The sequence below is a fragment of the Anas acuta genome, chromosome W (assembly GCF_963932015.1).
Source record: "Anas acuta chromosome W, bAnaAcu1.1, whole genome shotgun sequence".
In the NCBI taxonomy this organism is placed as follows: domain Eukaryota; kingdom Metazoa; phylum Chordata; class Aves; order Anseriformes; family Anatidae; genus Anas; species Anas acuta.
This window is the reverse complement of record NC_089016.1, coordinates 24,039,481-24,056,889: the sequence shown is the minus strand read 5'-3', so window position 1 is coordinate 24,056,889 and position 17,409 is coordinate 24,039,481. Positions and strand designations below refer to the sequence as shown.

The window sequence follows — 17,409 nt, the reverse complement described above, 5'->3', positions numbered from 1 at the left end:
CACAATTTTATATGGGTTTATAAAAAAGGTTCTTATGTTATTTTCTCGGGACAACCTGACCTTAGCGTGGGAGAAGTCGGGTCGAGGCCCTCTCACTCGGCGGTCAGTACCCATAGGGGTTGCCTCCCTCGGTAGACCATACACACCGCAGTGGAGAGTCCTGCCCCGGTCTTGCCTTCTCCCTTTCCTCCCTTTAGGCTTGTCCCCTTTATTTGGCGTCCTTAATTCATGCAGAGCGTCACTGCCAGAACATTAGTTCTTCTCTAGCTTTAGTTTCAGTTCCCCAGGAGCGGACTCAACCCTCCAAGTTTCGGTACTTACTGGTCCTTTTATTCTGGATGTGCAGGTAAAACAAGGTACGGTCCCTCCCACCGGGGGTTCAATGATTCTTCCCTCCAGGTTTTTATTAAGACCTTGTCCCCTGGTTGTATCTTATGAATAGCAAATCCTAAAGGTGGTGTCTGAGCCATCACTCCAATTTCTCTTAGCTCTTGCAATCTCCTTCCAATAGTAATTATATATTTCTGCATGCTACGACCCTCAACTACATTGTTCCCTAGAGGCATCCCTTGAGAATAAGGCATACCATATAACATTTCATATGGCGATAATCCAGTCTCACTGTGTGGTTTAGTTCTTATGTTTAGAAGTGCCAATGGTAAGCATTTCATCCAGGGCATTTGTGTCTCGATCATTGATTTAGCCAATTGTTGTTTTATTGTTTGATTCAATCTTTCTACTTTCCCTGAGCTTTGTGGGTGCCACAGAGTATGGTATTCCCACTGAATACCCAATGATTGACAGAATACCTTTATTATTTTAGAAGCAAAGTGTGTGCCCTGAGCAGAATCAATGTACTGGATTATCCCGTATTTAGGTATCAGGTGTTCTAATAGAATTTTTGCCACCATTTGTGCCGTAGCTCGTGCTACGGGATAAGCTTCTACCCATTGCGTTAAGTGATCTACTATTACCAATAGATATTTTATCCTCCCTACCTGGGGCAATTCAGTGAAACCAACTTGTACCCTCTCGAAAGGCCTATAATCTGTTTTTCTCCCTCCCGTGGCTGCTTGTCAAAACACTTTCTTATTTATCTTCTGACAAGTTAAGCAACGTGGTGTAATTTGCTTTGCTATTTCAAAAACAAACAATGCAACCAAATTGTTTTAGTAAATGATCACTTAACACCTTTGTACCCCAATGTGTTTGGGCATGCAAACGTCCCAGTATTTGCTTCGCATAAGCTTTTGGCCGTATCTCTCGCCTGTCTGGCAGCGTCCATTTTCCTTGTTCTAACTTAGCCCCCATTTTCTCCTGTTTCGTTTGTTTGTTTTGTTTTGTTTTCCATTGCATTTCAAAGTTGGTCCAAAAATTCCATAGGGGTTTCTTTTGGACCTTGTTGGAACTGATTCTCCATTCCCAATTTAACCAGATTTTGGTATTTACCGTTCATTATTTCCGGGGTGACTATAGTCTCAGTGGGGGGTCGGTCAGGGGAATGCAATTGTCAGCAGTTCCCTGAGCGGTCCCATCGGCAATCTGAGCTCACTCATAAACTCAGGTTGTTTTAAGAGTTAGCTGCTCTTCTGTTTCCATGACAACTCTCTCGGACCCATCATGGTCCCTCTGCCCCAAAGGGCTCACACCGGTGATTTTGAGATCACAGCCTCCTGTTGAGGCAGAACTATTAACATTCCTACATCCTCTTTCCCTGCTCATTCAACTTCAAACAGCTCTGTTAAATACTACATGCCACACCTTTAACACCGTCGACAACTCTTTTAACACTTCCTTTTATCTTTCTCCAGCCTGTACTTTTCTCATGCCAACACCAAAGGCTCAGTCAAGGGCCAATTAATTCCACTCCTTTTCTCTCTAAGATGCTGAAACAACCTATCAGTATACTACATTTCATCCTATTTTCCTTCTCTCCTCAAAAACATTAGTTGCAAGATAGCCTTATAGTCGATTGATCCATAAAGTGGCCATTTAGCTTATGTAGTGGCCACCACTGATTGCAATACTTAGTGAAAGTCCTCTTCCTTTCCGTGCCCCCAGTTCTAACAATATCCTTCGAATGTGCCAATATGCACCCAAGGAGGCTTTCTTTAAAACGTCTTTGTTTTGGATGTTACCCGTTTCCTTGATTTCCCATTCCCTTTTATTTATTTGTTTATTACTATTCCTTACTAGTTACCGTCCTTTGCTTCAATTTCCACGCAAACCTTTTTACTGCGGGTTTTTTACCATCTTTTCCTAATCTTCTTCCCTAATGCCCCAATTCTCTGGGATTGAACGCTTCTTCCCACGTACAAACTTTACTATTTCAGATTATTAATGAGCCCCGTTCCAATCATAAAGCCACGGAACTTCAGGAAAACAGCTGAAGCACTCAGCCTTCCGTCTTCTAGACGAACATGACCACCGTTTCCACAAAATTGACATTTCAACAGGACCGAATTTCAAGCCGAATGCCGATTTTTCTCATGCGCTTTCTTAGTGAGCCCATACAAAACAAGGAATCACTCCTGTGTATCCGTCAATATGGGGGGTTTAAAAAGGTATTGAGGCCTAAATAAATTCGCTCTCCCCCTTCTTACCGAATTCCCAGGGCTCAAACCCGAACCACCAAAGAAATGACTCTCTCCGTTCTACCGCTTCCATAATCAGTCAGCCCCCTCCCCCTCTCCAGTACTTGGGAAACTGACCAAACACCACAGCAAATCCGCCAGGGCTTCTAAACTGTTAGTTACTTAGATAATGCTCCCGCCTTTTTTCTTGTCACACTCAAAGCATTTAAGAGCAAAAATAGGATCACAAGATACACTGCCAGGCCCATATATTGGGCACCACCAATCAACACTTGGATAAAACAGCACTTCTTTTCGGTCTGTCACGCACTTCGCTCGTCTCCGGCCCCTCCCCTCACGGAGAACACGGAACCGCGGATCGGAACTCCGCACTCGCTTCGCAGCGACGCTGCGTCTCACTCCCACAGCACAATCATGCAATCACACAGAGAGGCCTCTAGCACATCTCATTCATACCACAAGAATATAATTTAGAATGATAACCAACCAAACGAGTATTGTCTCTGACCGTGTTCTTCGTGGAGTGACTCATTCCACTTGGTTTCAAACCCTTACACTTACACAAATGCTTTCAACACAAAATACCTGGACGTTTAAGAATAAGACATACAATTATTAACACTCCAGTTAGTATCCCTCCAGCAGCTGAAAACATACCGCTTGTCCGCAGCTTCAGGAGGCCTTTGTCTGCTCCTGCGGTGAGCGGCCGAGAGTGGAGTCCCCTCCGAGCAAAACACTCAGGGTGCACCTAGGGGCGTCCGCTAATCATTATTCCTTAATGGACTTTCTGGTGGTATGTCTGGTAATTTGCTCCCTTTCTTCTGGTCCTTGGTCTTCAATTCTGTCTGAACCATCTAGGAATTTCACTATGGCAATTCCCACAGCCCTTGGTTACCTTAGTAAGAGTGTCTTGCAGGGGGTTTAGGACCTATCACCCACCCACGAATCCTATAGGAATCGCTTCGGTCCTTCACCGGCCAAGTCCCTCGCGGGAGACTGGAGCCGCGGTTAGAAGACCTCCACACTCGCTTCGGAACTAAGTTCCGTCTCAGTCACACTCTCACACACACAGGCAACCGAACGGTACACGCCTTAAATGCTTACGACTCCGTCGTCTTCGTTCGGATCTTCGCGCGCAGAATTACGGGCAAAATACAGTGCTGCAGCCGGCAAGGGAGCTCATAACAAAATCAAATTCTTTGCTTACCTTTATTCAGGTTCAAGATGGCATTAGTCCCGACCTGACTCGAACAGGAGCCACCAAATGGTGGGGCGCCTCTCCTAGATCAAATCAGAATTCAGGAACCAAAGCCATCCCGGACGAGCCCCCAACCGTTATAAATGACAATTCCCCCCTTTTCTTCTTTATAAACCGTTGATTTTTGAAAAACCTTTCTCTAAGGTGTAATTTGGTAGATTTCTTCTTCTCCTTCGCTTTCCATCTCCTCATTGTCACCTTATCTGAGTAAGGTGGTGGCTCCATGGTCATTCGTTTCAATAGTGCGGTTTCAGTTAACCACTGTACTAGTCCTCTTACACGGGGGATAATGCAGCAACCAACGGCTGTCAAAACTCCTACAACTACGATCAAGGATGTAAATATGCCTACTTTTTCTGCCAATTCACTGGCAAGGGTGGTAAGCCCTTGCAATGCTCTAGTTACTGAGCCATCTGGGGCAGTATTGCTGGGTATAAGAGTGCAACCATGGTTGCTCAGTATCTCACACACACACCCCACCTCCTTCCTCCGCGAGCATCATATCTAACGATGTTCTGTTTTCCCAAGCCATTTTGCTGGTGGCATCTAGTTGTTCAGTGATTCCTCTCATCGCATCCCTTGTATAATTTATGACTCTCTGCTGATTAGAATAAATATAATTAATCCAATCCACATTCTTATTGATCGTTACCCACCAGAACAGTGACTCAAACCCTGCAGCAATTTGATTCCTGGCTTTCTGTTCATCGGAAACTCCTCTAGGCACCCCAAGAGAATCTATGTATACTCTGTCATCGAATGATACTCCTAAGCCTCTTTAACTTCTTCTGGGTATTTGTGATGTTTCTCTTTCAAATGCCAGGGTGAAGGGTATAGCTAATCGAACAAGCGCACAAGTGCCTCCCCAGTTATATGGTAGGGTGGACCGTAAGATCTTCCCTCCACCGTACCACCAGAGATCTGCCCTGGGTGGGGATCTCAAGTCTTGAGCAGTTTCCCATCAAGTCCTTGGTAGCACAAGGCAAATTCTCCCAGATGCTGGGCAGCACTCACACCCTGCCGTGAGAGGCAAGCTGTATGGTTACCTATAGCTGTAGAGAATGCAGGGGGAACCGCGATGTTGCTATCACGCAAGGAACAGCAAAGAGAGACTTACGGGCCTCATTTCCCCAGGCAGTCTTTTCTTGGTACAATGTAATCATACATCGCATCCCCTGGGAATCCTTGGTCACACTTAAAACATCTTATCAAAGCCTGTCCCTGCTAGGATTCAGGCCACAACACAGGCAGCCTTCTTTGCCTGCCATTCCTTCATCTCTCTTCCTCTCCTTTCCATCCTGGCCCTGACTCCCCCTGAAGATTTTCTTCCTCTTTCTCCAACCCTCTGCCTCACTACCCGCTGCACTGTCAATACCATTAGTTTCGCTCTCTGCTTTTCCTTCTCATCTCCCCTCCGGACACACACCTCCAGGGCCTCCCGCAGGAGGGTCCCCCAGTGACTGTTCACTACAGCCCCCCACCTTCTGGAGCATTTTCTGCGTATCTCGCCAGGCTTTAATCACACAATGAACTTTCAAGAGCCCTTGGGATACCGGGTCCTCGGGACTCATCCCCGAGTACTTTCTCATTCTGACCCCAAGCCTCTCATATGATTTCTGTGTTGCACACTATTGTTACTCCAGCCAGGATTGGCAAGTGGGTATTTCTGCTCTGCCGGTATTACCCCTGGTCCTGGAGGATGAGCTCTTTCCCATTCTTGTATAGCAGCTCTCCTCCTGATCATTCCCATTTCTTTCCCTGTAAACAACATACTTACAGGCATAATTCCCTTCCCCAAGAGTATAAGTCAGGTCGTAGGAACTGGTCTAATTGTTCAGCTAGGCTCTTGGGGTCCTCGAATAAACACTTCCTCTCCTTCTTAAAAGTCCTAACCTCTCTGCTGCTAAGGACGGGGGGTAGTTCACCTAAGAGGATACACGGTTAGTGTTAGTACTGTCAGTACCAGGGAAGGCAAAATTCTCAACATATCTTCTACCTTGTTCTAATTCTTGACAGAGCCTAGAGCACGATCCTTCTTTAGGGACAGTGTTAACTACAGTCCCTGTCTCCCTTCCTGGAGTGACTGCTGCTGCCACGGGTACGGTATTAGGATTATAGGGAGCATAACTTGGCTCCTTCTCCGAAAAAGGAAGCTTATTGTTTACACATAAATGTAAAGCCTGAATTTTCATCAGACCCCTATTTTGGCCAAAACACTGCTGTTTCCTTAATTGGTTCTTTTGTCCAGACTGATACACAATATTTAATTTTATTTTTTTTCTTTTACAATCTCCTCTAATTTTGGGATTATGTTTCCAATTTCTTATCATTCTTCAGGAAGAACTGTTGGTAGGCACTCCCCCAGGGATATCTCCCTGTCCCCTGGAACTCATATTTCCCATTTTTCCTAGCCCTTGTCAGTGTGCTGCTACAGAAATTTCCCTCCTGCAGGGTACCTCGCACTAACGTTCCGATTCTGGAAAACGGGGGTGTACTGCCAAGCACTTCCCCCTGCAAGGGCTACCACACACCTATGAATTTACCAGATTCCCTGGTGTACTTCCAAGCACTTCCCTGTGCAAGGATTACCGTACACCAAATTTCCCGAGACTCTTCCTTTCTCTCCCTTATCTCACGCTTCGTCCATCTCCGGCCGCGCCCCTCGCGGAGCCACGGAACCGCGGATCAGGACTCCACACTCGCTTCGTACAAAAGTACGTCTCAATCACACATCACGCAGAGTCTCACCTGACCCCCAAGGCAATACTTAACATTTCTTACCTTGGTCTGTGCACAGAGTTACCGGATCAATTCTTAAAACCCGGCAATCTTACCTTTTCAGAACTTGCTCCACAACCTTCCCTGAGAGCCCCACTTCAACCGCTGACGTTTCCAAGGGGGAAAGCTGCACCTCCCGTGCAGGGGGTGGCGGGAAGGAATACAAAGCCTGTGCTCAGCCCTGACGCATCACAACTGGGTTTCTGCTCAGCTGGGGAGGAAGCTTCTGGAAAACTAGGCAGCGCCCCCCGAGGCTGCCCAAGCGTGGTCCGCGGTGCCCTGCAGCCGCACGGAGAGCGGAGCTCAAACTGGCCCGACACGGCGGCAGGGACGCGGCCGTCCCCACACGTGCAGTTCCTGCCTGAGGAGGCCACAGCGCTTCTGCCTCTCTGACAGGCTTGGAGGGTAACGACATCAGAATACGCTCGCTTTAGTTTGAGCTTCCAGGCGGGCGCTACTGCCATCGGGATGGCCCACGGGGACGGGGCTGGGGGCAGGCAACCACAGGCAGCTTTAACATCTCAGTCCTCCCCGTCGGCCATCTCCCAGCTACCACGTGGGCCAATCAACGTGACCAGACACCAATTCACCCAAGGCAACAAAAACATTTACAAAGCTACATCTCTCTTCATAACTGTTTGTTGTTTACGGCTGAAACCAGTCCTGGGATAGGATACGCTACCTGGACCGAGCAAAGCCTTTGATATGGTCCCTCACCACATTCTTCTCTCTAAATTGCAGAGGTAGGGATTTGAAGGATTGACTGTTGGGTGGATAAAGAATTGGTTGGCTGGTCGCGGCCAAAGGGTTGTGGCCAACGGCTCTATGTCTGGGCGGAGGCCGGTCACAAGTGGCGTCCCTCAGGGGTCGGGCTCGGGACCGGTGCTCTTCAACATCCTTAGCAATGGCACAGACGACGGAATCGCGCAAGTTTGCGGATGACACCAAGCTGAGCGGTGCAGTCGATACAATAGAGGGAAGGGATGCCATAAGTGCAAGGCGTTGACCTTGGGCTGGGGCAATCCTAGGTATCTCTATAGGCTGGGAGAAGAAGAACTTCAGAGCAGCCCCGCGGAGAAGGACTTGGGGGTCCTGACGGACAAGAAGCTGGACGTGAGCCAGCAGCGCACGCTTGCAGCCCGGAAGGCCAACTAAGTCCTGGGCTGCATTAAAAAAAGGGGTGGCCAGCAGGGAGAGGGAGGTGATTCTCCCCCTCTACCCTGCTCTTGGGAGACCCCACCCGGAATACTGCGTGCAGGCCTGGGGCCCCCAGCACAAGAAGGATGTGGAGCTCTTGGAAAGGTCAGTCTCACCTCTGTCCCTGGAAAGCTGTTGGAACAGCTTGTTCCGGATGCCATCTCCAAGCCACTGGAAGAGAAGAAAGTTATGAGGAGTAGTCAGCATGGATTCACCAAGGGGAAATCGTGCTCGACCAACCTCGTAGCCTTCTATGATGGCATCACCAGCTGGGTTGATGGAGGGAGAGCAGTGGACGTCATCTACCTTGACTTTAGCAAGGCTTTTGACACTGTCTCCCACGACACCCTGCTAGCAAAGCTGAGAAGGCGTGGGATAGACAAGTGGACGGTAAGGCGGGTTGAGAACTGGCTGACTGGCCGAGCTCAGAGGGTGGCGATCGGCGGCGCAGAGTCCGGCTGGAGATCTGTGACCAGCGGTGTTCCCCAGGGGTCGGTGCCGGGTCCGGTCTTGTTCAACATCTTCATCGACGACCTTGATGAGGGAATAGTGTCCACCCTCCGCAAGTACGCCCATGATACAAAGCTGGGAGGAGTGGCCGACACGCCAGAAGGCTGTGCTGCCATTCAGCGAGACCTGGGCGGGCTGGAGAGCTGGGCGGGAAGAAACCAAATGAAGTTTAACAAGAGCAAGTGTAGAGTCCTGCACCTGGGAAGGAACAACCGCATGTATCAGTACAGGCTGGGGGATGACCTGCTGGAGAGGAGCTCTGCGGAGAAGGACCTGCGGGTCCTGGTGGACGACAGGTTGACCACGAGCCAGCAGTGCGCCCTGGTGGCCAAGAAGGCCAATGGGATCCTGGCGTGCATTAAAAGGAGCGTGGCCAGCAGGTCAAGGGAGGTGATCCTCCCCCTCTACTCTGCCCTGGGCAGGCCTCACCTGGAGTACTGTGTCCAGTTCTGGGCTCCCCGGTACAAAAAAAGACAAGGATCTCCTGGAAAGAGTCCAGCGGAGGGCAACAAAGATGATACGGGGCCTGGAGCATCTTCCCTATGAGCAAAGACTGAGAGACCTGGGTCTGTTCAGCCTGGAGAAGAGAAGACTGAGAGGGGATCTTATCAATGTTTACAAATACCTTCAGCGTGGGAGACAGTGGGATTTCGCCACCCTCTTTGCAGTGGTTAGTGGGGATAGGACAAGGGGCAACGGCCTGTACTGGGTCTGGCTGGGATGTTAACTTTCCCTGCAGCAGCCCATACAGTGCTGTGCTCTGCACTTGTAGCTAGAACAGCAGTGGTATCACACCAGTGTTGCGTCTACTGCCGAGCAGCGCTGGCACAGCATCAGGACTCTCTCTAACCCTCCTAGGGGGTGGGCAAAAAAGCGAGAAGACAAACATCACCAGGGCAGCTGACTTCAACCAACCAAAGGGATATTCCATACCGTACGATGTCACACTCAGCAATAAAAGGTGGAAACAGGAAGAAGAGGGGAAGGCTGGGCTCTCCTTGTGAAAACGTCGGTCTTCCTCCCAAACACCGGCTACGCGCGTTGAGGCCCTGCTTCAAGGACGTGGTCAAGCATCGCTCATTTGTGGGAAGTAGAGAGTAATTTCTTTCCTCTGCACTTCCACGTAGCCTTTATTTGTTTTGGTTTTTTCCTTTTTTCCCTTTCCCTTTTTTTCCCCTTTAGTTAAATTGTTTAGTTAATAATAATAATCGTTATTATTATCAAGGAAAGATTATTATTTTTTCCCTTTAATTCAATTATCCTCATCTCAACCCGTGAGTTGTTCTTTCCTTTACTTCTTCCCCTCCTCATCTAAGGAGGGGGAGCGAGAGAGCGGTTGTGGTGTTTAGCTGCCTAGCACGGTAAAGCCACCACAGGAAGTTCCGCACCAACGTGCGAAAGAACAGCTTCACGGTGCGGGTGACGGAGCACTGGAACAGGCTGCCCAGGGAGGTTGTGGAGTCTCCTTCTCTGGAGATGTTCAAGGCCCGTCTGGACGCCTACCTGGGCAGCCTGCTCTAGGGAACCTGCTTTGGCAGGGGGGTTGGACCCGATGATCTCTTGAGGTCCCTTCCAACCCCTACGATTCTGTGATTCTGTATAAACAGGAGTAAAAATACACGCGTTGATAGCGATAGGACAAGGGGGAGTGGTTTTAAACTAAGACAGGGGAGATTTAGGTTAGATATTAGGAGAAAGTTTTTCACTCAGAGGGTGGTGAGGCACCGGAACGGGTTGCCCAGGGAGGTCGTGGATGCCCCATCCCTGGAGGCGTTCAAGGCCAGGCTGGATGCAGCTCTGGGCAGCCTGTTCTAGTGGTTGGCAACCCTGCCCAATCTATGCTTCTATGATATGCTCTTTGAAAGCATACAGGCTAAAAGAAGGGTCAGATTGGTGCCTCGGGGGCAAGTTTCTTCGCCTTCTGCGGTTGCCTAACAGTGCCTCTTAAGCAGAGAGATTACCAGTGGTCTTCCTCCTCTACTGTCTCGGGAATTAAACATCTTTTGTAAAAGAATACAAGCGCTGATAGCATTAGCTAGACCGACCGGGGAACAGTTGAACATGTAAATACTTACTCAAGGTCCACTTGAGCACGTTTCTTTGAGCAGTTCCATCGGCTCTTCTAGGTCAACAAAACAGATCAATGAAAGAGACCAAGGGAAAATACGGAAATAGAACAGTTGGTCAAGTGCCAACTTAAGAAGCTTTCTCTGAAAGGGCAACAGCATCTCCACCTTCACCCACCCCTCCCCCCCAAACTAGTTGACTTGCACGACTATTTTCACGTGACCCCACAAACGGCAAATCCTATATTATTTCGAGTAGACCAAGGGCTGTTTCTTGGTTTGGTTTTTATCATTCAGCTTCCTCAAAAGACTTTAGTCATTCACAGCTGCAATCGTTAACCCCGCAAACAGATCCAGTAACAAAGATCATTTCTCCTGCTAACGAATCAAGTTTCTTTATGAGGAACGGAGTCACAAAAATCATCTCATTTAGCAAGTTTCAAACACTAAGAGTATTTAATAGCATTTTAACGTTCCCACGCTCCAGTAAGCCTTGAATGTAATCGCGATTAAACAAGGAGCAGAGCGAAGCCAGAGGTCTAACAAAGCACGAGAGGTGATCGCATTTAAAAGCCTTATGGTGCCTTTACCTAATCCTTCTTCTAGTTACTGAACAACGGACTTCGTTTAGGGGAAAAAAAAAAGACACTAAAAATAAATGCAAAAAAAAAAATAAAGAGAACGGCAGCCGAGTCTCGAACTTATCAGAAGCCGACTCAAGAATCCCAGAGCCTTCTACATCCTGTGGGAGGAATTCCTTCTCAAAGTTGCGAAAGCCACGAGGAGGACTGAAAAGAAAGCGGTAGCAAAACTCCTAGGGTAGTCAAGAACAGGCTGACAAGCACCTGTCAGAAATCACACCCGGTAGAGCTTGTTCTGCCTCCTCCTCGGGACAGGGGCAGACAACAGACAATGCCTGGAAGCTTTCTTCCAACCTTATTCTTCTCTGGTTCTACATCTGCCAGTCCTCAACACGGCTATTTCGCAATAAAAGCGTGCCCTTTTATTTGGGAGCAGGGGGAAGATAGCAAGGCCTCAAACACACAGCACATCCTAGATCGTCTTAGGAAGACGGAGACCCACAGGACCGCCGAGCGCTTCTAGCTTCGCGTTCCAAATGAATGGGCAAACCACCACCTACACGACACTGTCAACGGACCAAAACATTCTACACACGTGCGCTCCAGGGAGACGCCGTTTTAACTTGCGGAACTATTTCCATCGGTAAGACACGCAAGACAGAGGTGATATCCCCATGCTCCATCTTTATTGTGCAAACGCTGCTCAAAGCTCTTTCTTACCCTCCATAGACAGCCGTCCAAAAAAAATAATAAATCAAACATCAACAGGGGCTAGACTGATGGGCAACATATGAAACCTATTCGGCGGCGATAGTCTGAAGGGCCCGAGGGTGGGCATTCACAGCCATCCGGAATCCATTGGTCAGGTCCAGGTTAGCAGCACACTTCTTGCCAACAACCACGAAACGCCCAAGAAGCTGGAAAAAGGAAATAACGTCACCTAACGTGCTGCGCCACGACGCACAGAATGAACGCGAGCAGAGAACCACCCACAGAACACGGTTAGCTAATCCTTCACAATTCAACCGCTGCTCTTTGAATTACCCTCTAGACAGTAACAGACTACAAAACAGTCACAGAAGCTGAATTTGTCTCGGGGCTTAAAGCCCCCGTCATAGCTTCGGGCAACGTAAGCCGCTCTGGCGGAAAATAAAAGCTTCACGGTGCCTTTTCTCTTGCGTGAGCTCACAGAGCCTTGGAACTTGACTTGCATAGCTAACAGCAAAACAAACACCCAAGCGCCGCTCAAACAGCTTTCCCTTTCCTCGCCTCTGACCTGACCAAACCCCAAGCCCTCTTCTGCATAGTCAAGGCACCACCCCCGCTGTCCGGAAACCGTGAAAACGGGCATCAGACCGCACGTCGGAACAACGCTGCTTTTTGCACTGCAAGCGCGTAGCTGGAGACGAGCATCGCTTTATATCACTGCTCTCAGTCAAAAAGCTCAGCTCCATTACAAGCTAGAGGCGAAAGACTACAGCATCGGACAACCCCAAATAGCCTACTGTGCGCCCCTCTGCAACATCCAGAGGAAAAGAGGGGACGGGAAAGAGTCTAGGAAGTTACAAACCAGTTACAGGTACAGCCAGCCTAGCGAACAGAAAGCTCCCACAGTACTCACGGGTCCGCCAGAATCTTCTGCTTCACATAACCGGACAACTACCTTCTCAGGAAGGACTAGGAAAAAACACTGGAGCCTGAGGCGAACTATCACGGAACGCAAGGCACTGGAGGAAGAGTAAACAGTTAAAACGTAGTCGGCTTCAGAGAAAGGCAACAGCTTCAGCAAATCACTATGCCCCACTGAACTCGCCCTACCAAAGCAGATTATCAGGCGCCCCAAACGCGCACGACAAAACAGCCATTCTTCTTAAGTGAGCTTTGAATAGGCAAAGTTCTCTACCTTCTACGCACAAGACACACAAGCGGCAAACAATGGCTAACCGTCCTTCGGTTACGTCCAAATGTTGCCTCGGCCAGAAGCAGGAAGGCATCTTCAAAGAACCTGGAGTAATCCGGCTGAGGCCGTATTAACTCTCCGTCCTCGAGAACGCCACCTACTCAGGGGAAGGAACGTTCCAAATTAGCCCGTTACGGCCGGCCTGACGTCAGACACCTCCAGACCGAGGCCAAGGCATCACCTTCGAAACACAAATACCACCGACCTGTAGGAAACCATCAACTCGCAACTAATTGCGAGGGAACTCCCCAAATCACCAGCAGACAGAAACTGCATATGGCACCAGAAGCAGGATCCAGCGCGCAAGGTGACAGGGGCAGCGAGACAGCCGAGTACTTCAGGTTAGCGACTTCCGCTATTTTTATTTGTTTTAGATGCGACTGAAACACTGCCGATAAGACTCGATTCCACAGATGCTTTGTACTTCTTACTCACCATCGCCTTTCACTGCACGACAATCGAGAATTATAAGCCTTCCTCACACTCCTCCCTATAACATCGCTCAACCGTGAAACAGGCCTTCGGTACAGTGAGCTAAGCAAATTCAAGACCATTCGCTAGAGCCAACTACGCTCCAGAAGTGGTTCTAAGCCCCCCGCCCCAAGTTAAGACCAAGCGAGAAACTGCAACTAATTCGTCCTCCAGGAAACGTGTCGCACTAAGAGCGGTCAGAGTAGGTTGTCTGCTCTCAAGTCACTCATCAGACTCAAGTTAACGGCCTGGTTCTCCAATCAAGCACAGCGTTCAGGTTACATACGTTGCTGCAGCCAGTACGGCCAAGTCAAAACAGATGCGCGCGCACACACACACACACACACACACAGACTCCTCGCGCAGCCTTCAACACGAAGGAGACAGGAAACGCACCCTTTCGTAAAGGCAGGGCGCTACCGCAAGCACAGTTTCCGGAGAGCAGTTGAACGCTTCCAGTACTCCAAACGGGCGGCAGCTGCAACATTACCGAGACCTATTAAGAAAGCGCTGTTCCAAGCAACGCGTCAACGCTTTGAGCAACCCGATCTAGTGAAACACGTCCCTGACCGCGGCAGGCGGGTTGGGCTAGATGATCTTTAAGGGTGCCTTCCAAGCCTAACCATTCTACGAGTCAGCACGCAGAGCGGGCAACGCAGCCCCTTTCACTAAGGGCCTGTTTTCCACGCTGCAGATAAACCCTGCCGTCAGAAGCAGAGGAAATCCCTAGCTGTCCTATCTTTAGCATTTCAAATTTAAGAACAGCAACAACGGTTAGGCTGGACACTAACTTAAAGTTAGCACCTTGCAGATAACATCTGCAACTTTTTCATAACTCTCCGCAGCTGCTCACTTAGCTCCTAGCACGTTGCGGCGCACCAGCATCAGTGAACCTTGCCAGCATGCTCTTATCACGGCCCACCTCCAGCACGGAAATGAGAGCTGGGAAGCTCTCGCAGCCTGCGGGATTGACTGGTTTCTAGGCGTTTAAGAAAGCTAGGAAAAGCTGCAATTCTTCCCTTTCACAAGCCACTTTGGAGAGAGCGTGCGCTCGTGTGCGCGGTGGGGGTGGTGCCATAACCAAAGCCTAGCACAGCCGAGCCGGGGCGTCTCTGCAAGGCTATCAGCAGCGCAGAAACGACTGATTACGGTCACTACTGCGATGCTCACTGCCTATATGCATACAGTCCGAACCCCCAAGGAGACCGACTGCGCCGGCGACCCAGTACGCGCCGTGGCACCCCGGGGGCAGGCACCGAAGAAGCGCGGCGTTTTAGAGGCGCTGCAGTAGAGAGCGCCACGAGCCGGAGAGACCCCGACCGACCGACCGACCGACCGACCGTCCCTCCCTCCCTCCCTCCCTCCCTCCCGCAGCAAGGCCACCACCCGCCCTGCCGCACTCCCGGGACCCGCGACGGGCCCTCGTTTCAGAGGGCCTGCGAGCGGCCGAGGGAAAGGAAGGAAAGACTCGCACAACAACGCCGCGGCTACCTCCTCGTCCACGACCGCTCATCCTCACGGAGAACGTTGGCGGGGACCTCCTTGCCCTTGCAGGCGACCTCTCCGAAAGCAGCGGCAGCGCCGCCACCGGGCCAGGCGGCCTGCGCCCTAACAATCCCGTCGGCCATGACGGCGCCCGCTCGGTACAACGCCCCCTCACTTCCCGCACTCGGCCCGGCCCTCCGCGGCGCTCATTGGGCCGACAGATCGCCGCCGACCGCCCCCGCGCCTCGATTGGCTGCCTCGCCTGCCCTCTTCCCTTGTCCCCGCCCTCTCGGCGGCTCCGCTCCCGTCGACCCGGTGCTTATCGGCGCTCAGGGAGGTCGCGTGCCCTCGGGGCGCGGAGGGAGCCGACCGGGAGGGAGGAAGTGGGCGCCCGAAAACGGGCTGGGCGGCTCCGCGGAGGGAATCTGGGCCCTGCACGGCTGGGAAACGAGCTCCACAGAACAGGCGCTCCGCTCATAGAATCAGAGCGTGGCTTGGGTTGGAAGGGAGGGTGAGAAACGCTCCGTAGCCGATAGCTTAGGCTCAGGCGAGGATCTCAGCGAAGTAGTAATTTACTCGCGATTGATTGCAATGGCGGGCGCCCCACAAGCAGGAGAGCGCGCCTACTAGTTCCAAAACACAGTTTATACGCTTTTTGATGACAGGACCCTCCCCTGTTTCCCCACTGAGGGGGTAATCCAGGTTCACAACCTATCTGATGTGGTAATGTTTCTTCACTTATCTGACTTGACACCGCCATTTTCACCTAATTGTCCTAAGGAGTCCGGTTGTCTGCATTTTACGAGGTCGCCTGCTAAGCTTCTTATCACTGCAAGCATATCTCAGTACCAAGTTCCTTCCCTCTAAACAACGGAACTCTGCAAAAACAACATTTCTATTCCCACAACAGGTACCGCAGGTATTTGCATTCCTTGTATAACCGAGTGTATTGGTCTGGTAAAACATGGAATTATTAAAATCCTCCACATATCCCCCCAGTACAACCATCCCACTTTTAGTAAGCCAATCAACACCCATAAAGCCCCCCCCCCCCCCCCCGATAATCCTCCTAGCTCGATTCCATTGCGAGTTTGAACTGGGGCATGTGCAATTTTCTTCGTTTCTTTTACAAGTTCATTTACAGCTTTTCCTTCTGTTGTGGTTTAACCCGGCCGGCAGCTAAACACCACACAGCCGTTCGCTCACCCTCTCCCCTCCCTCTCTGGGATGGGGAGAGAAACGGGAAAGCGAAGCCCGTGAGTTGAGATAAAGACAGATAAATAATAATAATAACAATAAAGACAATCGTTATGATAATAGTATTACTAATAATAACGTGTATGAAACAAGTGATGCACAATGCAATTGCTCACCACCCGCTGTCCGATGCCCAGCCTAACCCCGAGCAGTCCAGCCCTCCTCCCAGCTCTTGCTGCACCCCCAGCCTGCTCGCTGGCAGGACAGAGTGAGAAGCTGAAACGCCCTTGGCTTGGCCTAAGCACTGCTCTGCAACAATTAAAACATCAGCATGTTATCAGCACTCTTCTCATCCTAAGCCAAAACATAGCATTCTACCAGCTACTAGGAAGAAACACCTTCATCACCAATCTATAAAACAGCAATTACTAAGGTTAAATTTTCCACAGACTTCTCCTTCTTGCGCAAATAATCCAAAGCTAAGCGATTTTGATACAAAGCAGTCCTCATCTTAGTATTTTGCCTTGCAATTAATCCAAGTGCATCTCCGGTTTTATTTACAACTATTTCTATTACAGCTTCTAACCTAATTATTCTATTAAGCATATATATTGGGGTCCTATAGCCCCAGGATCCGTCTTCTGCTCACGTAGCTGGATCATGTTATAAGTAGCTCAGTCCCAAAATAGGATTATAATCAAAGTTTACAATTTATTAAAAGAATAGAGGTAAGCAAACAGCGCTGGGTGCGCCGGGAGTCTCCGCTCCACCAAGTCGCACACCCGTTACATCAAGATGCTGACTTTTTTATGCTCCTAGACTAATACGTATTCATTACTATTTCTAAAAAAAACAACGGAGTTATTATAATTAGTTCCGGAATCTGAACCCTCCTACTGGAGCATGCGTATCAGTCTCTGGTGCTCCCTCTGGGGGTCTTTCATGATGAAGGCTCATAGTCTTCCTCTCAGGCTTTTTTTTTCTTGTCCTTCTTCGTTGTACTCCTTGGCTGTATGTCAAAAGCTTGCACAGCGTTCCCTGCAAGCTTTGTCTTTTAGCCGTCCTTCAGCTTTTCCCTTCTCCCTAATCTCCTGGCCAGATATCAAGATATCAGGGGCTTGCATAGTGTCCCATTCAGAAGTCATAACAGTTAGCAGTTGTTCTGAAACCCCCAGGTATCAGAGACTTCAAGGAAAGAACATACGAATACATTTTCCTTCAAGCTCTCTATTGACACACATTGTTAAAACATTCCTCACAATCCCTTATCTTCTTTTTAATATCCTCAATTCGTGTCTCTTTTTCAACTTTT

At 49.7% G+C, this 17,409-nt stretch overlaps 1 protein-coding gene and 1 long non-coding RNA gene across 2 annotated transcripts in view; both read right to left on the bottom strand.

Annotated features, from left to right (window-relative positions):
- LOC137846788 (uncharacterized) overlaps positions 1 to 17,409 on the bottom strand; it is a 483,557-nt gene that overhangs the window by 153,181 nt on the left and 312,967 nt on the right. The window lies entirely within an intron of this gene.
- Positions 11,744 to 15,049, bottom strand: LOC137847292 (adenosine 5'-monophosphoramidase HINT1-like). Its single transcript, XM_068665581.1, has 3 exons — positions 14,907 to 15,049; positions 12,606 to 12,711; positions 11,744 to 11,901 (listed from the first exon to the last, which is right to left on the bottom strand). Exons 1-3 carry the CDS (start codon positions 15,041 to 15,043, stop codon positions 11,782 to 11,784), a joined length of 363 nt encoding a protein of 120 aa, XP_068521682.1. The 5' UTR covers positions 15,044 to 15,049; the 3' UTR covers positions 11,744 to 11,781.